This window comes from Danio rerio, chromosome 17 (genome assembly GCF_052040795.2).
Source record: "Danio rerio strain M-AB ecotype USA chromosome 17, GRCz13ab, whole genome shotgun sequence".
Lineage (NCBI taxonomy): Eukaryota > Metazoa > Chordata > Actinopteri > Cypriniformes > Danionidae > Danio > Danio rerio.
In genome coordinates this window covers 2772501-2800000 of record NC_141037.1, presented here as the reverse complement: position 1 = coordinate 2800000, position 27500 = coordinate 2772501, and the positions used below count along the sequence as shown (strand labels likewise).

The following is a 27500-nucleotide window of genomic DNA, read 5'->3' as shown; positions in this document are numbered from 1 at the left end:
CAACTGTGAGGGGGTGAATTTTTTTATAACTCATCCATTTAGTTTTTATTAAGTTGCTAAATCATTTGCCGTCGGTACGCAGAGGAGTGATCTGCTGTCAAGCTGCAGGTGGGAGAGACTGCTGTATGAGGACTGGGCCGCATGTGAGTGCTCTGAGGGGCCGACAGCATCACCCGCAGCTCGTTAAGAAGAGTAGGGACGGTACATTCATTCATTCTCATCGGCTTAGTCCCTTTATTAATCCGGGGTCGCCACAGCGGAATGAACCGCCAACTTATCCAGCACGTTTTGACGCAGCGGATGCCCTTCCAGCTGCAACCCATCTCTGGGAAAGTTGCCTGTACATATGACGGGTAACACTTTAGAATAACTATCCGTTATAACTAGTTAATAGACCATTAATAAACTGTTAGTTAACAAGTTATAAATGACTTGTTAAATAAAAGTTAATAGTTTGTTAATTATTTACAACTGTGCCTTATAGATGGGCAATGGATAACTTACAAGCCGTTAGTTGACAAGTTGTAAATGACTTCTTAACTGTATTTTAATGATTTAAAACTGTACCTAATAAATTAGTAAAAGATCATGAACAAGCTCTTAGTAAATTACTTAATAAAGACTTGTTAAGTATCAGTTATTGTGTGTATATGTTATTGGGATGTTATTCTAAAGTTGCAGCTATTTTTCATTTATTAACTTAGTAAATGAGGAATAGTTGCAACTTTAGAATAACGTCCCAATAACATGCTTAAGCTAATAACTAACACTTAACTATTATATTTACTCACACTTTACAGACGAGAGTTGTTCATCGTTTGTTAACCATCTACTAATACCAATGAATCCTTGTAGAACAGCAAATGGATGGAATAAGTTCAAGCTACAGAAATTTGATGTAATATTTAAAATATAAAATGTTTGTTTCTAAACCTTGTTCCACTTATAGGCTTTTCTGTGTGCTGTGTTTTACCAAAGAAACTCCACAGATGAAATGTTAAAAGTTGTCTTTAATGTATAGAAACACACATACTGAACCATGACATGGCAGTACAGCAGTATGCAAGAATACAAACCCATGAAGTGCTAAACATGAAAACAAAATAAATAAAAAATTTTAAAATGACACCAGTGGTCTAATAAAAAAGTTTCACTGGTGTTATTATAGGGTGAACAACTGACCTGTAAAGTTTTTTTTTTTACCTTAAGCACATTTTAATTTAAATGTTGACGTTTTTAGTTTATATATATATATATATATATATATATATATATATATATATATATATATATATATATAAGCACAGTACAGTGTTAAGGTTCAGACTATTTATGTTTAAAGTGGCTGACAATAATAGATATTCTCAATAATAGGAATTAATCTGCCACCTTTTTTGAACTGTGCAGTACTGTAGCTGCTTTACTGGGCTTACTATGCTACTGTATTTCAATACTGCTCATTATGGTGGTACTTGGAGAGACAATTTTGTTCTGAGGTGGTACTTGATGAAAAAAGTTTGAGAACCACTGTTCTAACACAATCGCGAAAACAGCCGCTCTTCCACATTTTAGAATAAGGTCAATAGAGTCGCACTGTTCTTTGTGGGTCATTTGCATCGCTCTACCTGCATTGTATTTGCATCGCCTCACACAATAATCATTACATATATTTCTGTATGATGTAAAAGTAGTCAAATCTAATGACAACAGCAGTGTTGCTTCTTTTTTCCTGTAACAACAGCATATAGCGGATAACAGTAAATAAAATCATTATTAATATTCCTATTTATTACTGATTGATTTATTTTCCTAATTATTGATTTATTTTCTTTTAAAAAATTACTTTTATCTCATGAGATAAACCACGGTAAGATAAACCGCGGTGACTGAAGCTCTGCAGAAGACTTGTGGCCAGTGGAGAAATTAAAGTGGTCGTGCAGAACTGAGTCTGGTTCTCTGAAGGTTTTTTTTCTTCACTCCTATCAGGTGAAGTTTTTTTTCCCTCTCCGCTGTCGCCACTGGCTCGCATGGTTTGAAGTGGATTTTATACTCTTTAAAGTGTGAAGTTAATATATATATTCAAATGGTATGTATATAATCTGCTTGTAGACTTGCATACCATTAGAAGAATTACCATATCACAAGAACTGGATAAGTTATATAGTTACCAGGTTTGGGTCAGGGGTTAACCTAGGTGGAAATTGAGGTCAGGGGTTAACCTAGGTAGAATTTGTGTGACATATGTAGAAATAAGGGAAAAACAGATGACAGAGGTGGAATTTGGGGTCAAGGGTTAAACTAGGAGGGATCTTGTGTAATATATGGAGAACAAAGGAAAACAACGGATGTGAAAGGGTATTTAAGTAAGGCCAGCTCATTAGTGAGACAGAATTTTTCAGACAGAGATGCTACTGGGGGTCTCCTGAAAGTTCTCCTTTGTTGTCGACAATAAAGTATATTCTTCTGATATTCATAACCTCCAGACTGAGTTTGATTTAGTAAGAGAAAAACCAAGAAAACCACGACAGGTTCAGGATTGGTAGAGCTACGCATCGATGAATTGGCTCTTCAGTGTTTGAACTCTCAGTAATGATTAAATCACACTGAACTGAGCTAAACTGAACTGAACTGAACTTAAACACTAAAACCTGAACCACACTGTTCCAGTTACTATGACCATTTATGTGAAGCTGCTTTGACACAATCTACATTGTAAAAGCGCTATACAAATAAAGCTGAATTGATTTGAATTGAGTGACGGAGACTCAGGCGATTCTCTCAGATGGCGTCTTTGATAGTTCACACTGTGATTGTTATTAACGTGAACGAGCAGTGATTTCAGGCATTTGTCTGCCATTTCTTAAAACCTTCAGCGAGTCAAAATCGGGGCTGAAATCTTCAACTCGGCATATGAACTGAAAAACATCAGACTTACTGTTTTATTGGACACATAACTGTCATGTAGGCTGTTATATGGAGACGAGAGTTCTTGAGCATCTCGCAGACGTGTAGATCTGAAAGTACAGTAACAAACACACCATCACTGAATGTACTGTTCAGCTGTAATGTGCTTTATTCCTCTGAGAACTGAAGAGTATTGCTGTCAGACCATTCATCAAATCTAAGATCAATGTTTGTATGGTAACATATGTATATGTTTATTTTTTCCCCAATTTCTAATTAATAGAGGGAAAATTTGTTCAACACATTTCTGATCATAACAGTTTTAATAACTCATCTCTAATAACTAATTTATTTTATCTTTGCCCTTGTAACAGTAATATTTGACTAGATATTTTTTAAGACACTTCTATGCAGCTTAAAGTGACATTTAAAGGCTTCACAAGGGTAATTAGGGTAACTAGGCAGGTTAGGGTAATTAGGCAAGTTATTGTATAATGATGGTTTGTTCTGTCGACTATCGGAAACAAATAAAGCTTAAAGGGGCTAATAATAATAATATAATAATATTAACCTTAAAATGGTGTTTAAAAAATTAAAAACTGCTTTTATTCTAGTCCAAATAAAACAAATAAGACTTTCTCTAGAAGAAAAAATATTATCAGACATACTGTGAACATTTCCTAAATCTGTTCAACATCATTTGAGAAATATTTGACATAGAAAAAATAATTTAAAGGGGGGCTAATAATTAATAATAATTTTCTGACTTCAACTTTGTGTGTTTGTGTGTGTATATACACACACACACAGACACACACACATATGTATATATATATATAGGGTGGGACATTTACATTTATATGGATAAACCTTAATAAACCTATTGGGAATTTCACAAGAAAAACAATGGTGTACTTGGTTTTAATGTTACTTTATTCATTCATGAGTTATTTACAAGCCCCCTCACATATATGTGCCACTAACAAGTTGTTAATATCACCAACCATTCCCATTTTATTAAGGTGTATCCATATAAATGGCCCACCCTGTGTGTATATATATATATATGCACAAACACGTGTACTGCTTATACACTGTATATACACACATACTTTGCAAAATACAAAAAGTTAGAGCTACGCAAAGATTAATTGCATCCATTATAAAAGACTGTTTTGAGAATTTATGTGTGTGTCCTGTGTGTATTTATTATGTATATGTGATGGAAACAAAACTATTTTGTTATATATATTTTATTTTATTATTTCATATAGAATTTGTATCATATGCATTAAATATCTAAACATGAATAAACATTTTCTCAAATATATGCTTGCACGCGTGTATTTATAGATATATAATAAATTAATTTGTATTATATATACATTTTTATATGCATATAAACATATTTTTATACAATATAACCATGCATACATTTACATATACAAAAAATGTACGCTGTAAAACATCTGCTGATGAACGGTTTCTGTGTTTTGTGTGTTTTCCATTTATTTGTGGTTGTGAATCACAGTATGGGATGTGTCAGGGTTCTGCCACTTTGGTCTTGTAAATTCTTGTTTTGGTGGCAGAGCTCTGACACTACTCCATGTCTGGTCCTGTTTCTTTCTCTGTGTGCGCGCGCCGTCGTGGGTGTACGCAGAGTGTGCGCGCTGCCACTTGATGTGGCCGCGCACGCTCTGCGTCCCTCAGACGCGCGCGCTCTTGTACTAGTGTTTGTGTTTGTTCTGTCAGCGGCGCGCTGGGGTCCGTTCTTCGTATGTGGATTACTCAGTTAGCTGGATTTGGATATTGACGATTTGACACGATCCAGGATCGTTTCGTTCTTCAAAGCTGATCCGAGAGTTGTTGTCATGGCAACAGATCTGCTAGGTCAAACCTGATCGGGAGCAGGTTCAAATCATATAAACAGGATTAGATCGGCTCAGTTCAAGCAAAGATAATACAGAAAGTATGTACCGAGTTCTGATATTTTCTTACAGTAAAAGTTATATACACTTGGGAAAATAGTAAATATTTTTTAACTATATATATAAAAGTTATAGTCATTAATAAAATAAATAAAGTTATACATATTAATAAAACGTATGCAATCTGCACCCTCGAAATGAAAATACAAAGACTGCCACCTGGTGGTGCAAAGAGAAAACTTATTGATATGAACTTTTTAGATCGCTTTAGTACAAATGTGTATAATAGAAATGCACAATGTGTGACTTTTTTTAAAAGCAATAATACATATATGCAGTCATAAACATGTTTTGACAGTTAATATGCCAGTGATGCTTCACAAAAGTTGCAGACGCCTTTACCAATATCAAAATGCTTTTGGAAACAACCAGTTATTCTTTACACCGATTAAAAAACGGTTACTATAATAAAGAAAATCTTTTCTAAATGAAGAACTAAATACATTGATTTGCATTGAAATACATGATGAATACTCTTGTCTTGACAAATGAAAGTGTAAAGCCTGCAGCTCACAACAAATGTGAAGTTACTGCGTGTCATATTTAACAAGCCGTTTACTGCTAATTTGATGTAATTTTGCTCTCATGGATAATTGAATATTTATCAGATGATGTCATTACGCTGCTGTGCCGTCAGCCAATCGTTGCATTGCTGATCATGATTTCGAGGATCGATAGATCTGTCCTTAACAACAAACGCAGCGATCTCAGATCAGTTCATCCAGATATTCTAATCTGATTCGCGAACTTATTTGGAGAACCAAATTAGCGAGAGATCAGTTATCAAGATTAAAAGATCCAGGATCTGCCAAATCATCTTAGATCATTTAAGCGAGGTACGAAGAACAGACCCCTGCTTTATTCTCAGCGCCTCCGTCTAGTTGGTTTCAGTTTTGGTTGGCGCTGAGATGAAGCATGTGCGTTGCTTATGTGTGAGCGCACGGTAAGGTGTTTATCTATCGTGTGCTCGTGTCTTGCGTCTCTTGTCAAAGCACGTGGCTTGGTGTTTACATTGTGGTCACGTGCTTTTGTCGTGTGCTTCAGTGTTGTGTTTGTTGTCATGAACATGCGGTTAATGAGTTCTCTCATTGGCTGCATGTTCTTGTTGTGTTATGTGAGCGCATGGCTTGTATTGTCTCTCTGTGTCATGCGCTCTCCCGTCTATTGTCTTGTCCCACCCTCCTTGTTAACCCATTATTAGTTAATTGTGTTCACCTGTTTGTGTGTTAATCTTCTACAGTTTATATACCCCTCACTTTTGCTGTCCTGTGTCAGTTCGTCATCACATTTCGTCGTTTGAAGTCTAGTCCTGTTGTGTTTCCAGGCCTCATCCTTGCCAGCCTGCCCAGTCCTGTTTGTATGTGTATGCTTTTGTTTTGTTAATGTTTTCCCCCTCGGGGTAGTTTATTTTGCATTTTATTTTATTTTTATTATTTAATAAATTCCCATTTATCCTGCACTTGAGACCTCGCTCCTTTTTCCCCATTTCCCCTCACCAACCCTGACAGGATGATGATTGACTTTTAATGTTGAAGATTCGACTCTACAGTTTAACAAAGTGACTTTTAGTGACATTCTAGTATTTGAAATAATAATATAATGTATAAGAAATAATAATATCTTGAGAAATAAGTGTGTAAAATAACAGAAAAGATACTGTAGTGTAATACAGGGGTACTCAAACTTTTCAACCCGCGACCCCTAAAATAACAACTCCAGTGACTCGCGACCCACACTATGCACGGAGAGGGTTATAAGCATACAAATATTGTACACAATGGTGCACACACACACACACACACACTATAGGAACTACATAAACATAAGCACATTCATTCATTCATTTTCCTTTCGGCTTAGTTCCTTTATTAATCCACCACAGTGGAATGAACCACCAACTTATCCAGCACGTTTTTAGACAGCGGATGTCCTTCCAGCTGCAACCCATCTCTGGGAAACATCCTCACACTCATTCACACACTCATACACTACGGAGAATTTAGCCTACCCAATTCACCTGTACCGCATGTGTTTGGACTGTGGGGGAAACCGGAGCACAGAAATGTTACACAGATACACAGAAATGTCAACTGACCCAGCCGAGGCTCAAACCAGCGACCTTCTTGCTTTGAGGTGACAGCGCTACCTACTGCGCCACTGCGTCACCCATAGGCATATTGTCAACACAAAAAAAGTGCAACAGCCTTACAATCATATCTTTTTTATAATCATTATTAATTTAATATTAATCTCACTTAATGGGAATGATGAACACAATGTTTATAGCACAAAACTATTCTTGGTTTAATTTTCGAGACCTCTTGGAGTTCGTCCTCCTTGTTCAGTCGTGGCCTTATTTTTGAATGTATGTGAGCAGAGTTGCTGAAGTTTGCCCTGCGCGCTCGCGGCTTTTAAAGAAACTTCTTTAGTGCGTCAGTCTTGTCGATGCTTTTATTCAAAAAGGTAATGATTCGCACTCAGCAAGTAATTGCTTCGTAATGTTTTTCTTTTTACTTTCTTCAGGTGATTTAAAGACACAAACGTTTCGGCACAATGCCCTCCTCAGTGTGTATGCGAGTGCCATAATGTTATACCGCAAAACCACTCTGCAGCAACTAACACTACTGCTGTGATGTTAATCTAGCATAATAACCCCAGGGGTCGCAAATTAAATACAACCATTGATAAAATATGATCATTCTAATAGTTTAATAAAATATATGAGATTTTTGGATATCACCAAGAGACCCCCCCCTTTCTTTATTGACTTGCGACTCCTACTTTGAGAACCACTGGTGTAACATCAACCCAGACAATATAGCACTGCAGACTGTTACACATGAACATAAGAGTCACGTTTCTCATATCTTCAAGGTTAAAAGTTGTTGGAGGAAAGATCAAGCTCCAATAAAGCAACTCAAAAGCAGAAATAAACATGGAAGAATACAAACATGAACCACAAAATATGAAAAAACGGCTCATTATGGATAAATTAGCTCATATTATTACACAATACACAGTAATCTATTTTATAAACGTGTGATCAATCATTTGACAGCACTGTACTGAAGCTGTGGTGAAGAGCACTTACTCAGACATGCTGCTGCAGGTGTTGAATGCCGTCTAGTTGGAAACACAAAGGGAAATTCTCTCAAATACCCTCAGCAGTTCCTCGTTCCTCTTTCATTTCTATTTCTTGTTTAAATGGTGCTTTTAATCTCAGGCACACATCTAAATATAATTCCTGTCAGCGTCACGAACGAGCTTTCTGGAAAACAAACAGAGTTAATAACACAGTCAAATGCACAAAACATTTTCAAAATGTTTATTAATAATAATACTGTAATCTGTGTTGTATTTCAATAAAGCAAAACAAATTAATCACTAGACTGAAAACACATTCATTCACAACACTGACATCTTTACATTCGACACAGTTAACAGTTTTATAAATGTGCAAGTTATTTATTTTTAAAAAGGAAGCAAAGAAAAGCGAGTTTACAGTATGATTAACAGTTCATTACAGCCTTGGATTTTATGAAGCTGAGTTTGATATATGAAGAGTTCAGAAGCTCTAAGTGTCATCTTGAATTTTCTTCTACAATAAGCATTTTTCTCAGCCTCTTATGGCTATGTTCAGTTATTTCATGTTAAAAGCGATGAAAATAACCTATTCTTTACCAGAAAAGTGAAATTACCGAATCAAGAAAATGAGAAAAATGCTGATGTTAGAAGCAAATTTCAGATGGCACTTAGAGGTTTTTGCATCTGAACTCTTCATATACACTTTGTTACATATAATAAACATTAACTAAAATAAAGTGAATTACAATTCTAAACTCATGAACAGTAAAACACTTTTACTAAAGTTAATGCAAAATATTAAACAGAAATTAAATTAAAACTAAAATTAAAAACATTACAGAAACTAATACACTAGTATTTAATAACACTTAAAAAACGTTGTAGTACATACTACTAAAACACACACACAAACACACATTCAAAATGCAATTTATAAATATTTTACAAATAAGCAGCGTGTAATACACTAAATGTGGAAAAAACTGGCATTTATATATTTATATATATATATATATATATATATATATATATATATACATACATATATATATATATACAGTTGAAGTCAGAATTATTCGCCCTCCTTTGAATTGTTTTTCCTTCTAAATATTTCCCAAATGATGTTTAACAGAGCAAGGAAATTTTCACAGTATGTCTGATAATATTTTTTCTTCTGGAGAAAGTCTTATTTGTTTTATTTCGGCTAAAATAAAAGCAGTTTTATATTTTTTAACAACCATTTTAAGGTCAATATTATTCGCCCCTTTAAGCAATATTTGTTTTCGACAGTCTACAGAACAAACCATCATTATACAACAACTTGCCTAATTACCCTAACCTGCCCAGTTACCCTAATTAACCTAATTAAGCCTTTAAATGTCTCTTAAAGGTGTATAGAAGTGTCTTGAAGAATATCTAGTCTAATATTATTTACTGTCATCATGGCAAAGATAAAATAAATCAGTTATTAGAGATGAGTTATTAACACTATTATGATTAGAAATGTGTTGAAAAAAATCTGCTCTCCGTAGAAATTGGAGGAAAATAAACAGCGGGGGTAATATTTCTGACTTTAACTGTTTGTATATATAAATATAAAGCAATAACCAGTTATGAAATAAATAAATAAAAAGCATGCATGGCTAAATGCAAGTTAATCATACGGTACAAATAATTATCAAACATTAATAATATACATCTCAGCTGTCAGATGTTTTAATATAATAAAATATAGTATACCTGCTTCAGTGAGTGATGTTTGTCCAGACAGAAATCATATGAACACTGATGAGCATCAAGGAGAGTCTGATAAAAGTCCCGACTGCTCTGAGTTTCACTTTCATTTCTGCAGAAACTCAACTATAATCATTACCAGATTACATTTACCAGGAGGAACAAACTGATTTAAAGGGACAGTTCAGTTACATAAACACTGCCTGACAAAAGTCTTGCTGTGGATCTCAGATGTAGGAGCAGCAGATAATAACTTGACTTCTAGTTGATGATGTGTAAAAGTGTCTGAAGGTGGATTCCTCTGCTGAATCATCTGTTGATCTGCATCAATCATCACCAATACTGCAGAAGACCTACTGGAACCAGCATGGAGCCAAGATTCTCACAGAAATCAGTCAAGTTTGGTGAAGGAGAAATCATGGTTTGGGGTTCATTCAGTATAGAGAGATCTGCAGAGTGGATGATCAACATCAACAGCCTGAGGTATCAAGACATTTGTGCTGCCCATTACATTACAAACCACAGCAGAGGGACAATTCTCCAGCAGGATAGCGCTCCTCATACTTCAGCCTCCACATCAAAGCTCCTGAAAGCAGAGAAGGTGCTCCAGGATTGGCCAGCCTAGTCACCAGACATGAACATTATTGAGCATGTCTGGGGTAAGATGAAGGAGGAGGCGTTGAAGATGAACACAAAGACTCTTGATGAACTCTGGGAGTAATGCTGAACGCTTTCTTCTTCATTTCAGATGACTTCATTAATAAAGAATATAAATAAGCAATGTCATAATTGTTGTGGCTCAGTGGTTAGCATTGTGGCCTCACAGCAAAAAGCTAACTTGTTCGAGTCCTTGCTGGGTCAGTTGTCTTTTCTGTGTGGAGTTTGCATGTTCTCCCCATGTTGGCATGGGTTTGCTATGGTTTCTCCCACTGTCCAAACACATGCGCAATGGGGGAACTGACGAACTAAACTAGCCTTAGTGTCTGAGTGTGTGTGTGTGTGTGAACAAGTGTGTATGGGTGTTTCCCAGAGTTAAGTTGCAACTGGAAGGGTATCCGCTGTGTAAAACATATGCTGGAATAGTTGGCGGATCATTCCGCTGTGGCAACCCCTGATGATTAAACAGGACTAATCCAGGGGTGTCCAAACTCGATCCTGGTGGGCTGCTGTCCTGCAGATTTTAGCTTCAACTTGCTTCAACACACCTACAAGGATGTTTCTAGAATGCCTAGTAAGAGCTTGATTAGCTAGCCCAGGTGTGTCTGATTGAGGTTGGAACTAAACTTTGCAGGACACCAGCCCTCCAGCACCGAGTCTGGACGTCCCTGTACTAAGCCAAAGGAAAATAAATGAATGTATAATCTTGATTAATAAACATGATATTATAAATGTTTTATGAGATATTATGATATTATGAGAATATTTAGACACTTGTGCTGTAGAAAAGCACACTTATATTGAGTACATCTATATATTTATATTCAGGACATGATGCTAAACAAAAACTGCAGTGTAAAGATCCACAAGTGACCTGTGCACTTTCCTTTCACAGCACTTCAATAAAACAATGAAGACACGCACGCACGCACGCACGCACGCACGCACACACACACACACACACACACACACACACACACACACAGAAGCATTAATTTAAATCTTTAATAATCATAGAAATAATCCCCTGTCCAACAGAGACAAATGCGATTTAAATAATCATGTATTTCATTAACAGAGCTCATATATTCATAATCCCACAAACTATAGAGAGGATCCTCCACAGTGTCTGTACAGTGATACACTCAATGCAGAGTTCTGAACTGCAGCCCATTCAGGCTGGCTGGAGGAGGAATAGACATGTGCAAACATCAAGCATCTACAGATCCCGTCTGTGTGTGTGTGTGTGTGTGCGCGCGCGAATCTGAATCAGTGTATGTATGTGTGTGTGTGAATCTGAATCAGTGTATGTGTGTGTGTGTGAATCTGAATCAGTATGTATGTGTGTGTAAATATGAATCAGTGTGTATGTGTGTGTGTGTGAGAATCTAAATCAGTGTGTGTGAATCTGAATATGTGTGTGTGTGTGTGTGTGTGAATCTGAACCAGTGTGTATGTGTGTGAATCTGAATCAGTGTGTATGTGTGTGTAAATATGAATCAGTGTGTATGTGTGTGTGTGTGAATCTAAATCAGTGTGTGAGAATCTGAATCAGTGTGTGTGTGTGAATCTGAATCAGTGTGTATGTGTGTGTGTGAATCTGAATCAGTGTGTATGTGTGTGTAAATCTGAATCAGTGTGTATGCGTGTGTGTGTGTGTGTGAATATGAATCAGTGTGTGTGAATGTGAATCAGTGTATGTGTGTGTGTGAATCTAAATCAATGTGTGTGTGAGAAACTCAATATGTTAGTGTGTGTAAATCTGAATCAGTGTGTGTGGATCTAAATCAGTGTGTGTGAATCTGAATCAGTGTGTGAATCTGAATCAGTGTGTATTGTGTGTGTGAATCTGAATCAGTGTGTGTGAGAATCTGAATCAGTGTGTGTAAATCTGAATCAGTGTGTGTGAGAATCTGAATCAGTGTGTGTAAATCTGAATCAGTGTGTGTAAGAATCTGAATCAGTGTGTGTGGTGTGTACACCTGAATCAGTGTGTGTGAGAATCTGAATCAGTGTGTATTGTGTGTGTGAATCTGAATCAGTGTGTATGTGTGTGTGAATCTGAATCAGTGTGTGTGTGTGTGTGTGAATCTGAATCAGTGTGTGTGAATCTGAATCAGTGTGTATGTGTGTGTGAATCTGAATTAGTGTGTATGTGTGTGTGAATCTGATTCAGTGTGTGTGAATCTAAATCAGTGTGTATTGTGTGTGTGAATCTGAATCAGTCGATATGTGTGTGAATCTGAATCAGTGTGTGTAAATCTGAATCAGTGTGTGTGAGAATCTGAATCAGTGTGTGTGAGAATCTGAATCAGTGTGTGTAAGAATCTGAATCAGTGTGTGTGGTGTGTACACCTGAATCAGTGTGTGTGAGAATCTGAATCAGTGTGTATTGTGTGTGTGAATCTGAATCAGTGTGTATGTGTGTGTGAATCTTATTCAGTGTGTGTGAATCTGAATCTGTGTATTGTGTGTGTGAATCTGAATCAGTGTGTATGTGTGTGTAAATCTGATTCAGTGTGTGTGAATCTAAATCAGTGTGTATTGTGTGTGTGAATCTGAATCAGTCGATATGTGTGTGAATCTGAATCAGTGTGTGTAAATCTGAATAGGTGTGTGTGAGAATCTGAATCAGTGTGTGTAAATCTGAATCAATGTGTGTGGTGTGTACACCTGAATCAGTGTGTATGTTCGTGAGTTTTGGCTCTTCTCCTTATACCATCGAGCCGTCTCTGTCTGTGCTCCTGAACATGCGTCTGGCTCTGGGTGTTGCTCCTGCTCCTCCTCCTGCAGATCTGTTGTCCCGCAGAGCAGATCTGGGTCCACGCGCTGCAGCTGCAGATGAGGAGAACGTCCGCATCAGCTCCGGGTTCCCCTGCGGATCCATGATGCTGTTGATCACTGAAAACACACGCAAAGAAAACACTGAGGAAACTGCAGCAGCAAACACTGACTGACTGTGGGACAAATCAACCCACTCTCAAAACTCAGGGCTTCTGGTAGTAGCTAGAATAGCAAAGTCCACTAAAGGAGGTCGAGACTTCTCATTTATGGCTCCCAAACTCTGTAATAGCCTTCCTGATAATGTCGAGACTTAGACACACTCTCTCAGTTCAACACTAGATTAAAGACCGATCTGTTTAGTAAAGCATACACACAACGCATCATGTAACAATATGACGCATGAGTTTGCTCCACGCAAGTGAGCTGGCTTGACAACCACCTGTAGGACACACTCCTCCTGTCTTAATGCACCAGGCATATACTTCTATGCTTTATATATGTGTTTCTATGTTATATACATTATACATTATAAACAGCAGCTACGCTAATTATTGTCTTTATTCTCTATTTCCACACATACAAATAAACTGGAATTAAACTGAATAAAAAGTGCTGGAAGATAAAAACTAGGCAAACCTTTTCTTTTCTTTACATTTCTTAATGTAATAATTGTTAATGTTAATTGAAAATTAGGGCTATTGGGGTTATTGAATTTGGAGTTATTAAATACAGTTCCTATTTAATTTATTTATTTACTTTTAAAGAGTTAAAAAGGAAACACAATTGGGTTAATTAGGCAAGTAACTAGACAACAGAAGTTTGCTCTGTAGAAAATCAAACTAATCAAAATAATTTCCTAAAGGGGCTAATAATATTAAATATATATGAATACTAAAATAAAAAGGTATATATTTTTTAAACTACTTAAATATATTAACAATTAAAATGACAAACTAAAATCAATGATATCCCATCACTTGGGCAAAGAATGAATGTAAAAATTGTTATAATAGAATAAAAAAACAAATATATATACATATAGGTGGGCATAGATAATTTTTTTTAGATTCATCTCGGAAATAATCTAAATTAAAATGGCTCATTTGAATTCTGCCGGAGAATGAGAACGGGAAGATTGAGAACTTTGAGAACGGGTTTCTCAAGCCAGGTGGCGCATTAATCCAGGGGCTCATCTCCTGTTTCCAAAATGCATCACAAACTGCTTGAGAAACTGTTCTACTCTGATAATTGATGATGAAAATAAATAATGTTCAATAAGATGTACTCGTGTTTACTAACTGTTTTTTTCAGTTAAGCATGAATTATGAAGCTCCAAACAGCGATGGATTTCTGATCACCTCAATCCGACTAAAGTCAGAACTGAACTAAACAGAAAGGGAGACATGTGGAGTATGCAGATATTAGTGGCATTATTGAAGTAAACATCGCAAAACCAATCTTATCTCGAAGGCATCAAAATCTGAAGCATGGTTCAGCACCTTGCGCGTCAGTATGAGGACGCCAAAGGTGCCCATTGGCGCCACTATACAGACACAAAAGAAATTCCATTGCTTTCAATGGGTTGCCTCAGACTTCATATGGTGACGCTCAAAGCCTCGTATAATTTAATGTAGGAGATTTCGCCATATTTTCTGACAAAACCCACACGCAGTTCTCAGTAAAGGACCGCACACATGCACACAAACACACCGAGAAACGCGGAAGTTTTTTTCTTTCTATTTGGCGTGCGTTAATAAATTCCACAACACTCTCAGCAGTCCTCACTCCTTATTTGCGTCTAATAGTTTGTCACGGGGGCATGAATGAAATATTCATGAGTTAAAGTGAAACTGCCGAACTGCAGTTAAGTCAGGCATCTGCTGATTTGATTCAGAAGGGCACTTTTTGTCAGACGGCTCACCGGTCAGGAATACATCTGCTCTAAAATATCAAGGTGAAAGTCATCATAGCTTGCGTGGAATAGACCCAGCTCCCACCCCAACTTTGAGAATAGATTAACAGCAATTTTTTTTAATCGCACGATAAGAGTCTTGCGTTAACACAGATAACGGCCCACCACTAATATATATATATTTATTTATATACACACACAGTTGAAGTCAGAATTATTAGCCCCCCTGTTTATGTTTTCCTTCAGGATCGGCAAACTCAGTATTTTAGTGTTAAATTAAGCGTCGACTGACCTTCCAGCTGCTTCTGGACTCTCCTCAGCTCTTTCAGGATCGACGCCACTTCCTACAGGACAAAAATCATAAATAAATATTAATTTAAATTTAGTTTAATTAAAAAATAAAAACTATTAAATGCATTTAAAATGACTAAACATTAAAACGAGCCAAAACTTTATTTTAAGGTCTTCTTGTTGCACAATTTCCATGTAGGTACTAAAGTAAAATAGAAATTACAATTAATTATGCAACTTTTAATGTTATTTTATATTTGTCTTTACAGTTTATATTTTAATGTTTCTCAAAGCAACCTCATGAAGGAAAATCAAATCTGTAAAACAATTAAATTCTGCATGTAAGAAAAACTGATATTTCAATAAGTAAAATATTAAAAACAATGTAAAAATGTGTTCTTAATTCTATTCATCAATATTATTATATATTTTTATACTTAAATACTGAATACTAAAATAATTACTTATTTATTTAAATACAAAATGTTGCTAAAATGTTTAATACCTCAATTATATAAATGACACTGGTATGGGCATTATGTGCATTCAGTTTAAAATGCTAAAATATATTTTAAACAATATAATGATATTGAATTATTAAAAAAAGAGATGTGTTGACCTTGTTTGAGGTTTTCATAGATAGAGAATCATCCTCTGCACTGATCTTTGCCTCGATTTCACCCAAAACATCTCTCCGATTGTGAAACAAAACCCTGAAGATTAAAAGCCACAACATGTTAACATGAAACCAGCACAATACATCTTAATCATGAGAGTATATAACATTACAGAACGCAAAACACAACAGAAATGAGGATTATCCAGTTGGGACCTCAAGGCTAATATTTTAATACTGATTTGTCTTTGTTAAAAACAAAAACTATAATACAACCGTAAAATGCACGCAAGAAATATATTTATAAAGAAAAAATCTTTCCTTAAAAATGTCTATAAATATAGTTCTTACATGCATTGTGTTTAATTGTGTTATAGTTTTTGATTGTCTTTTAATTTCAGTGTTTTATTCTTATATCAAAAAGAAAGCAGCAGCAGCAACAGCAGAAGCAAGGGAGAAATAAAAAGCAGAATCTGACTTGATTTTGTGTGTGAGCTGTTCGGTGTTTTCCCTGATGGCGAGTGAAAGCTGAGACACAGGATTGAGGAGCACACTGTTCACAGCAGCCTGAAGAAACAACACACAGCTTTAAAAACAACAATACAGTGTAATAATACTTTTCTTAAAGCGCTGCACGAAACATCCAATAGGCTAATCGTAAGTTTGCAAACATTGGAGAAGCACGATTAAACAATAAAAAATTAAAGTCTCAATCTCTATTTGAGCTTATTTTTGAAGATACACTATTCTTGTTTTGTTTTTACCTCGTCTTGTCTCCTATTGGCTTGATTCTCATCTTCAGCGGTGTGTTCAGACTCTTCGACTGCTCCAGGAGACTCTTTCTGCACTTTCAGACTGGATTCAGGAATCTGATGCCGCAACTGAAAGAGCGCAGAAACACAACTGAGTAAAGCTGAATGTGGACAACTATAAAATGCCTTCATACAGTTGAAGACAGAATTATTCCTCCTTCTGATCATTTAAAAATTATTATTTTTTTTTTCCAAATATTTCCCCAAGAGATGTTATATTACACTCACTGGCCACTTTATTAGGTACACCTTACTAGTACCGGGTTGGACCCCTTTCGCCTTCAGAACTGCCTTAATTCTTCAGAGATTCAACAAGCTACTGGAAATATTCCTAAGAGATTTTGCTCTATATTGACATGATAGCATCACACAGTTACAGCAGACTTGTCAGCTGCACATCCTTGATGCCAATCTCCCGTTCCACCACATCCCAAAGCTGCTCTATAGGATTGATGTCTGGTGACTGTGGAGGCCATTTGAGTACAGTAAACTCATTGTCATGTTCGAGAAACCAGAGATGATTGAGCTTTATGACATGGTGCGTTATCCTGCTGGAAGTAGCCATCAGAAGATACTGCTGTAGCCCATCAGCCTCAAGGTTGGACGTGTTGTGTGTTCAGAGATGCTCTTCTGCAGAGCTCGGTTGTATCGAGTGCTTATTTGAGTTACTGTTGCCTTTCTATCAGCTGGAACCAGTCTGCTCTTCTGCCATTCTCCTCTGACCTCTGGCATCAACAAGGCGTTTGCGCCCACAGAACTGCCGCTCACTGGATATCTCCGCTTTTTCAGACCATTCTCTGTAAACCCTAGAGATGGTTGTGCTTGAAAATCCCAGTAGATCAGCAGTTTCTGAAATACTCAGAGCAGCCCATCTGGCAGCAACAACCATGCCACGTTCAAAGGCTCTTAAATCCTCTTTCTTCCCCATTCTGATGCTCGCTTTGAACTGCAGCAGATCGTCTTGACCATGTCTACATGTGTAAATACATTGAGTTGCTGCCATGTGATTGGCTGATTAGAAATCAAGCGTTAACAAGCAGTTGGACAGGTGTACCTAATAAAGTGGCCGGTGAGTGTATACTTTTCCTCTGGAGAAACTTTATTTCTTTTTGTTTGGCTGGAGCAAAAGAAGTTACTTTATTACAAATAACTTAAGGTTTCTTTTTGTTTTAAATGAATCCTGTTCTTTTGAACTATGGATCAGTTTTTGAAAATGATTTCCACAAAAATATGCAGCAACACAATTGTTTTTAACACAGATTATAGTCAGAAATTTTTCTATTCTTTACATTTATTTTTGCATTTATTGTATAAAATTATTATTTATTTAAAAAACAAAACACTATTTAATATGATCTTTATTATACATATTATAATTATATGACAGCTTTACATCATAGAAATGTTACAATTTACTATTTATTCACATAGAAAACAACTATTTTAAATCATATTATTATTTAATTTTGTGTGTACAATAAAATCTTGTTTCAACGCAAAAACAGGCTCATTTTACTTCCCCATTGTCAGATCATTTGCTTGTTTTAAGGAAAAACTCACTTCATTTTGATGCATTATTTCTGAAAACAAAACTATAATTTGCTTGTCCAAAAAATGCTTCTAAATTAAAGAATTTCTAGATATTTGGGCAAGAAACAAGACAAAAACTGAGTAAAAAGATTTTTTTTTATCTGCATTAGTAATGAAATAAAGGCAGTTTTGCAGCACCTCCTCTTGTGTGGATACGGCGGGCTCCGTCTGCTCTTGTGATCCGCTCTGAGTCTCAGTGTCTCCTGCGACATCATGAATCTCTTGGGCCAAAATAGCCAAATCTTTAGCGAGATCCTGACTCAATCTGGAGAAGAACATGCATGAAAAAAGATTAAGGGCAATATTTTAAAGGGCCATGAAACCCCCTCATTTCAGCAGGGTGTTTTCACACCTCTACTTTGGAAAAAGTCAGAAAAGTGGGCGTGTCCAGCTCTGTTTAGGGGGGAGTGTCGGAGAAACTAAAGTGGGAGGGTGTGGGAGTGTCTATTTGGGCACGGGTGAGTTTCAGAGTCAAAATACACACACACACACACACACACACACACACACACACACAAACACACACAAACACACACAAACACACACAAACACACACACACGGGACAAAGTGACTGTGTTTACATGGACATCTGTAGTCGAATTATTTGCCAAATGATTAAATGGTGGACTTTAACTGCAGTTTGGCTCTTTCATTCAGGGAATTCATTCATGCCCCTCGCGATAAACGAGATATTTGATTAGAGGAGCTGTTCTAAGTGTGTATTTTTCATGCAATGTTTGATACCGCACGGCGAATGAGAGAAAAAAAACCTCAGCATTTCCCAGAAACTTAGATGCACACGGCAGGTAGCGTCAGAAAACCGCGTGTGTTATTCCGGTCACTAAATGCGGTGAAAACCCTACACGAGGTTAAAGTTTGGTTGTGGTTTACACTCGGTGCAATAGTTAACTTAGTTCGATACGAACAAACTGAATGAACAAAGAGCACTGGTCAATCACTTACCAAATCTGTAGAGACAGGACAATCACCAGCAACTAGAGCCGCGTCTTTATTAAGAGGAGACTACAAGCGAATCCGATCTCAGCGTTTGCAGATGAGAACAGCTCTCAGGTAAACAATAATCCTCCTTAGACACGTTAGTTATTGTTGTCGAGCGTCGCGTACACTGTTAATCCACACGTGACTCTGAGCTCTCACAGAGAGAAAAGGAAAACGAAACTTCACTGCAGCAAACTATAAAAGCAACACTTCACGCTTGTTTTGCCAACACAACGTGGCGTCTCTGCCGTCTAAACACTGTGACAGTAATGAATATTAATGAAGTTGCACAATAGAGCGCGCTGATTGGTTTGAACCAAGCCTTACTCATGCATTATTGCAGCACACTGTAAGACGTAATAAGACACACTCTGGCACAGACGTCCAGTCTGCACGCTGGAATACACACTATTATGTCATGACCGTGACGCAGCTTCAAAAATTCATTTCAAACCGGAAGTACGAATTTGCTTGCAAAAACAACCAATTTACACTTTTTAGTGAGATATATGTGTCCTAATAGTGTTTATAGCAGTGTGGGACACATATACGACTGTCAACAGCTCAACACATGTGTTTTGGTGTTTCGTGACCCTTGAACATCAATAGTGAACTGCGGTTTTTAGATTTGGTGCATTAACCTTGTTAACAGTATCAACCGCACTCACTGAATAATTGCTTTATTTATATTTTTTATATTCTTCAGAGATTTCACAGCTACAAAAGTCACATCATCATGCAACAGAAGGCTTTAAAGGAGATAGCGCTACACACAGGAGCAGTTTGAGGACAAACACCTGACTAATAAAGTCTCAAACAACATCTGAACAGTGGATTTAGCTGTAAAAACCGTAGGAGCAGTGGAAAAATCACAGTCCTTAGAAAGATTAAAAAAAGAATGCATACCTGAGATCCCTTTGCATTATTTTCGAATAATTTAACAGCATGTTGTCAATTATTACTCACATAAAATCTATCACCATGTCTCAAATGGCACGCTATGCACAATGTATTTACTTACACACTCAACAGCGTATGTCTATATTCATATATATGAACGTAGTGTCGTCGCAAATGGAACACTAATGGTATTTTAATAAGTGGACAGTTTACCAAACTTCCAAATAATATCTGCCATGAGTATAATCGCATTCCCCATCAGGAGGCCACATGATCACTCTCGTCCGAGAACTTTGCTTCACCATCCACAATAAATAAAGTAATCCAATGTCAGTGACCAACAGCTCCGCCCCTTAATCATTAGCACCGCCCCTTCATCAATAGCCCCACCCCTTCAGCTACGTGAGCAAAGCTGCTGCTGTTGTGTGTGTATAAAGTGTCCATCATTACACAGTTTTTTTAATGATTAAATAAATGCATCATCCGGGTATTTAAAGTGCATTATTCTGTTTAATAAAGAGAATATTTGAGTGTGAACGCACTACTTGCACTATTCATACTACAAAATGGCATAGAATACTGCATACGTAGGCAATTTGGGACGCACCTAATGACTTTATTCCCTCTGTGTTTTTAACAATCCTCACCTGGCGATCTCGGCACTGTGTGACGTCCAGTTCTGGAAGGCGTCGCTCTCCTGTCCTTCCCCCTCAGAGTCTCTGGATCTGGGCATGGCTCTCACCGGACCTGCCGGCTGGCTCTGCTGCGCTCCTGAATGATGGGAGCGTTTGTGTTTAGGAGTGCTTTGGTTCGACTCGTACTCGTCCTCCGAGGTGGAGGCGTAGTCTGAACCCTTCTGACGCCTCCTGGAGCCTTCGCCCAGGAATGAGGAGCAATCGGCACACCACGACATCAGAAAACGCAGGACAGAAACCAAAATAAAACAAAGCAGGAAGAGAAAGAGACAGACAGGTAGATCATGAGAAGACACCCGGAAAAAATAAACCAAACTCCCATTCATTCACAGTGGGGTTCATTTAATGGCCTGAAAGGATTTATCCACCTTTTTCCACACACTTAAATACTGTGCTTTATATTCTGGGCTGCAATTGCGGTTTGGGAAGCTTCCATTCAAATGAATAAACAATATATACAGCTGAAGTCTTAATAATTAGCCCCCCTGAATTATTAGCCCCCCTGAATTATTAGCCCCCCTGAATTATTAGCCCCCCTGAATTATTAGCCTCCCTGAATTATTAGCCTCCCTGAATTATTAGCCCCCCTGAATTATCAGCCCCCCTGAATTATCAGCCCCCCTGAATTATTAGCCTCCCTGAATTATTAGCCCCCCTGAATTATCAGCCCCCCTGAATTATCAGCCCCCCTGAATTATTAGCCCTCCTGAATTATTAGCCCCCTGTACATTTATCACCACAGCGGAATAAACCGCCAACTATTCCGGCATATGCTTTACACGGCGGATGCCATTCCAGCTGCAACCCAGTACTGGGAAACACCCATACACACTTACAAACACAAACACAAACACAAACACAAACACAAACACAAACACACACACACACACACACACACACACACACACACACACACACACACTACGGCCAATTTGATTTATTCAAAGTTATAATATTGATTATGATAAATAGATTTAATAGACTTCTTTACTCCAGCCAAGCTAAAAGACTTTCTCCTGAAGAATAATAGTACTTGCATTTTGTTCCTAACAAAAAAGCAAAACAAGATGCTTGGTATTTTAACATGACATTAGTGTCAAAAGCATATCTGTGCCAAAGCTCACTGTTTAGCTACTCCAGTTCATTTTCTCTTTGTGATCCCTATAGCAGTGTTTCTCAACCATGTTCCCGGAGGCCCACCAGCACTGCGTGTTTCGGAGGTCTAATTTGTCTGGCACAGCAGTTACAGGTCTTTCAGTGTCTGCTAATGAGCTGGTGATCTGAATCAGGTGTGTTTGGTTAAGGAGACATGGAAAATGTGCTGCTTGTCCAACATGAACGTGGTTGAGAAACACTGACCTACAGTACAGTGATGTTCAACCCATCTGTAATAATACTGTGCAGAAAGACTTGTTATTCATAGTCTACTGAAAGTAATTTAAGAACTTAATCTGCTGCCTTATAATATTTAATGTGTAATCTGTGAGGAGAATAATGACACCTCGTTTATTCACTGATTGTTTACAGTTTAATAGACGTTACTCCCATAATTCACACAAAGCATCATGTGGTGTAGAAAAAGGTGGATAAGATTGTTAATGTCATCTGGACACAACACCTTGACAAGTTTTAGTATGTGATGTTGTGATCTGCAATTTCAAATATTAGTACAATTGGATTAATGGTTTCTTGTTAGTTTAGGAGGGTCATTGGCACAGATGTGTAGTACAAATAAACGCACACAAACTGAGCCAATGACCATAAGTCACACAGAGACAGAGCTGGATTTCCAATCAGAAACATGTACTTCAATCATTTTGGATGTAACATAAGAGCATCCATCATGGAAATGATTGCAAAATCTTATGTTTGCACAACATTTGACCAAAACTCACAATAGATAAACATGTTACTAGCATGTCGATAGTATGATTCTAGCATGATAATCATCTATATATACACTAGATATCACATACGGACCCTGAGCATGCGTCAATAGCACCGCCATGTTTGTACAGTGCTCCCAGGACAAGTGTCATTCAACCGCACTAGTCAAGACAGTGTTATTACGTGAAGATGCGGGACTTTAGCGCGGTCTACGGGTGTAGTAATGAGCAAACAAAGAAAACAAAGCACAAAGGCAGAACATTTCATGGGTATGGTTAAGTTTTTTACGTTTTTGTATGTTCTGAACTTTTGTGCTAATCAGGTAACGTTATTGATGATAACAGTCACTTACTGCATTCACCATAAGACAAAGCAGCAGCAACTCGCACTAAACACTCGGCTTATGCTAGTTTTGTTGAATAAAATCAGCAAACAATGCAAAAGAAATATGACAACGAGATGCTGCGCTGCCAGAAACTTGTATTATTGCCGGCTAGTGAACGAGTCGTTCATAATGGAGATTCATTCACAAACGAATCGCTCCCTCCATCAGTATGAAAAGTGAAAGCAGTAGAGGAGGGGTGTTTCAGGACACCCATTAGATCAAATCTAACAGGGAGGGTGGATAGTACATTTCCATACACACAAACACAAGCTTTTTGTCAGGAATGCCTGTGCGATCACTGATCCATTAATGTAGAAAAGTGATGTAAAATATAAATTTCGGAATTTATAAAAATAATTTAGCATAATGACCTCCGGGAAAACTCCCGATCATAGATATATGTATACATGTGTAATTCTCTGGCTCTGGATGGCCACAGTCCTCCACTGCAGCTTGGTCCCGCATTCATTTCAAAGGAGCGCTACCCTGTACTAAAATGGCGGCTCTATTGACACATTCCCTTCAAATAGACAACAAAAGGGTAGGCGACATCTAATGTATATATCTATGCATGATAATCATGTTGCTAGAATCAAATCAATTAGAACCATAAATGTGCACATCATTCCAATCACTATATTTAGAGTGCATGTAAACTCTGATCAGGCTGAGCAACTGTAATAAATTCATTACAAACAAAACCAAAACAACATTTGACCAAATCTCACAATGGATGAACATGTTACTAGCATATCGATAGTATGATTCTAGCATGATAAACATGTTACTAGCATTGCTAGCAAAATAAGCCGGTTACTGTCATATTTCCAGCACTAAATCCATGGCATATACATGGATATATATATATTTAATTTCAAACAAAAGCAAAACGGAAGCTTGTCACTCTGATAAATGGATGCAAAGTTAAATAGTTTTAGGGCCCGTGTACACCGGGACACTTTTTGCTCGCGTTTTCCAGCGACGTTTAACGCCTTGTGACTAAATAAAGGGTGTCAATGTGATCGTGCACACCAATGTGCAAAACGGCAGGCGTAAAAGCGTCATTTTTAAAGAAACGCCTCATGCTCTTTTTTTGTTTTGACGTACTGCCCTAAAACCTTCTCCACCAATCGGATCGGCACTTTTGTTCACGTGCACACAGCTGCTGAAGTTACAGTAAACAGCTCTTGGAGGCGCTCAAGCACAAAACTCTCAATACGAGCGCACATTGAAGAAGACGCCCAGAGGCGACATGAACGTGGAGCTGCTTATTGCTCTTGTGAACAATCATCATTTCTTCATCGCTAGAGCTGGAGCTGCTGCTTGAACCATCCATAACAAGCGTGTCAACTTTGTCTTCTTCTTCTGTGTTACAAGCGGGTGTCGGAAGCTTAAAGGTGTGTAGCGCCATCTAAAGGCTGATTTATACTTCTGCGTCAAACGTCGGCATATGCTACGGCGCTGACGCATAGCCCTTCGCCGTGGCCATCGCCGTCACTGACGTGCACCTCTCAAAAAATGTAACTACACGTCGCAACGACGCGTAGCGTAAGCTCTGTGATTGGTCGGCTTGGTAGCGCTGACGAGTCTGGGCGGGACCGAGAGCTGCGCGAATGGCGCGAGCGATTGTTTACAAGTGTGGAGTCCCGTGAAGGAGCTCCGGATGGAAAGTTTTGTTCTGTGTTTACCTCATAGTTAAAGTTGTTGCACGTCCGCCGGTTCCTGCCTCAAAATGAGCGAGTTTGAGTCACTTGTACATCCCGGAAGTGTTCAGGAAAAGCAAAAAAGCAGAGAAGAAACTCGACAAAGAGGAACATTTACACCTCACTGCCCACTAGCGTTTCGGAAGTGTTAATGCAGACCGACAGAGACAGCGCGCAGAAGTATAAAGGCTGATTTATACTTCTGCGTCAAATGCCGGCGTATGCTACGGCGCTGACGCATAGCGCTTCGCCGTGGCCGTCGCTGACGTGCACCTCTCAAAAAATGTAACTACACATCGCAACGACGCGTAGCGTAAGCTCTGTGATTGGTCGGCTTGGTAGCACTGACAAGTCTGGGCGGGACCGAGAGCCGCGCGAATGGCGTGAGCGATTGTTTACAAGTGTGGAGTCCCGTGAAGGAGCTCCGGATGGAAAGTTTTGTTTTGTGTTTACCTCATAGTTAAAGTTGTTGCACGTCCGCCGGTTCCTGCCTCAAAATGAGCGAGTTTGAGTCACTTGTACATCCCGGAAGTGTTCAGGAAAAGCAAAAAAGCAGAGAAGAAACTCGACACAGAGGAACATTTACACCTCACTGCCCACTAGCGTTTCGGAAGTGTTAATGCAGACCGACAGAGACAGCGCGCAGAAGTATAAATGCACAGCCACGCGCGTTGCCTGCGCCGTGGGTTACGCCGGTCACTTGACGCAGAAGTATAAATCAGGCTTTAGGAGTGGTTTTGCATCCTCCTCTGCTCGACACCAGTGAAAATCGCTTGGGTTTGAATCCGGAAAAATGTCTTGAAAAACGCTGACGATAAAAACGCAAACGAAAAGCGTCCCGGTGTGTACGAGCCTTTAGGTTTGCATTACATTTACCAAATCTCACAATAGCTGAACATGTTATTAGCATGTTGATAGTATAATTCTAGAATGACGAACATCTTACTAGCATAAATAACATCACTTGAACATTGTTACACTGATTATCATGTTGTTTGCATTTAATTAAAACCATGACATTTGTGCACAAAACAATCTATATAGGATCACTATATTTAGAGTGCATGCAACCTCTATGATCAGACTGATCAATCGGAATATCTTCATTACGAACAAAACCGAAAGCATCATGGAAGATCATCACTCTGATAAATGGATGCAAACGTGAAATAGTCATCTTATGTTTGCACAACATTTGACCAAATCTCACAATAGCTGAACATGTTACTAGCGTGTTGATAACATTGACATATAAACATGCACATCAATCCGATCACTATATTTAGAGTGCATGTAAACCCAATGATCAGGCTGATCAATTGGAAGAATTTAATTCTAAATGAAACCAAAACCATTGTGAAAGCTCGTCACTCTGACACATGAAAGCAAATGTGAAATGGTCATCTTGCACACTGCTAGAATTATTATCAGGTTGTTAAAATCAAATCAATTAAAACCATGACACAAAGATGAACATCAATCTGATTACTATATTTAGATTTAGGCATGGGATAATAAAAGACAAGGTTTTAAAACCACTAAATATTTCTGTTACACCGTTCCTATAGTATATGTAATAATTTTTAATTACTATTTTATTTTATTTTTTTTGGGTGGGGCAACAGTATCTCCAGTAGAAAAGTACCCTCCACATCAATAAGCTACTGGTTAGGACACAATTCAGAAAACATCTGAAAAACAAATCGCTTATCAACCAACACTGAAGCACGCTGTAGAGCTGAACAGTGCAGCTGCTTTACTTTATACCCTCAGAAAAGACAGATATCCAAACATGCCTTTTCAAGTTGTAAAGAAATCCGTTTTTAAAACTACTGAAGACAGCAGAAGTCAATGATTTATTTTAACTATTTAGCCTGACATGTTTACTGTTACAATATGCTTAAAAAGTTTTTTTTAAATAACGTATATTGTGTGCAATAGGGACACAAAAAACTATTTTAGAGCAGTAATCACAATACTGTGAAACCATGATATTTCTATCCAAGGTTATCATACCATCAGAATCTTCTACCTGCCCATGCTTTTTTAGATTGCATGTAAACTCTATCCGCTTGTTAAGTGGTGACGTGTTTGTGACGTATGTAAAACTGTTTCCGGGTCCAAGCCGCCATTCATTTGAGTGGAGAAATCATTCGTTTATGATCACGTTTTATTCCCATCACACATTAAAGTTAATTTTATATAAAATCGAAGTAAATATAAAATTATTACTTTCTGGCCATTGGATATTAGGCACGGACATATATATAATATGATCGTGATTTTCGTAAGCATTACATCGCTTTGTAAACGTTTATTATTACCATTTCATAAGTCTCCCAATTTAGTTGAATAGAGCGCTTGGACCCGGAAGCCGCTTCGCGTGACGTCACACTTAACAAGCGGATGATCAGACTGATTAATTAGAATAATTAAATTCCAACTAAAAGTAAAATGTCCATGCAAATGTAGGTCAATCATAAAACACTGAACGATACTTACTGGCGGTGCTGCTGGCGTATTTGGCACTGCTCGAGCGTCCGCGAGTGATCGGCTGC

The 27500-nt window shown here is 37.8% G+C and overlaps 2 protein-coding genes across 51 annotated transcripts in view; both read right to left on the bottom strand.

Moving 5' to 3' along the window:
* Positions 1 to 10035, bottom strand: part of pld4 (phospholipase D family member 4) — a 24973-nt gene extending 14938 nt beyond the window's left edge. Inside the window, exons 1-3 of the mRNA XM_087290059.1 lie at positions 9717 to 10035; positions 7984 to 8160; positions 2936 to 3014 (exon numbers count right to left, since the gene is read on the bottom strand). Of these exons, the coding sequence (XP_087146185.1) occupies positions 2936 to 3014; positions 7984 to 7991 (87 nt within the window). The 5' untranslated portion in view covers positions 7992 to 8160; positions 9717 to 10035. The remainder of the gene's footprint in view (positions 1 to 2935; positions 3015 to 7983; positions 8161 to 9716) is intronic.
* A 1323-nt stretch (positions 10036 to 11358) lies between these two features.
* Positions 11359 to 27500, bottom strand: part of cep170ba (centrosomal protein 170Ba) — a 76718-nt gene continuing 60576 nt past the window's right edge. For 10 of the 50 annotated variants that reach the window (XM_087289835.1, XM_087289798.1, XM_087289808.1 and 7 more), the window contains 8 exons: positions 27445 to 27500; positions 20920 to 21145; positions 18511 to 18637; positions 16735 to 16851; positions 16449 to 16537; positions 15974 to 16067; positions 15356 to 15407; positions 11359 to 13268 (listed from right to left, as the gene is read on the bottom strand). The exon at positions 27445 to 27500 is cut by the window's right edge and continues 1435 nt beyond it. In XM_087289835.1, the coding sequence (XP_087145961.1) occupies positions 13081 to 13268; positions 15356 to 15407; positions 15974 to 16067; positions 16449 to 16537; positions 16735 to 16851; positions 18511 to 18637; positions 20920 to 21145; positions 27445 to 27500 (949 nt within the window). In that variant the 3' untranslated portion in view covers positions 11359 to 13080. The remainder of the gene's footprint in view (positions 13269 to 15355; positions 15408 to 15973; positions 16068 to 16448; positions 16538 to 16734; positions 16852 to 18510; positions 18638 to 20919; positions 21146 to 27444) is intronic. The other 40 variants (XM_087289801.1, XM_087289811.1, XM_087289836.1 and 37 more) reach the window with 16 other exon arrangements.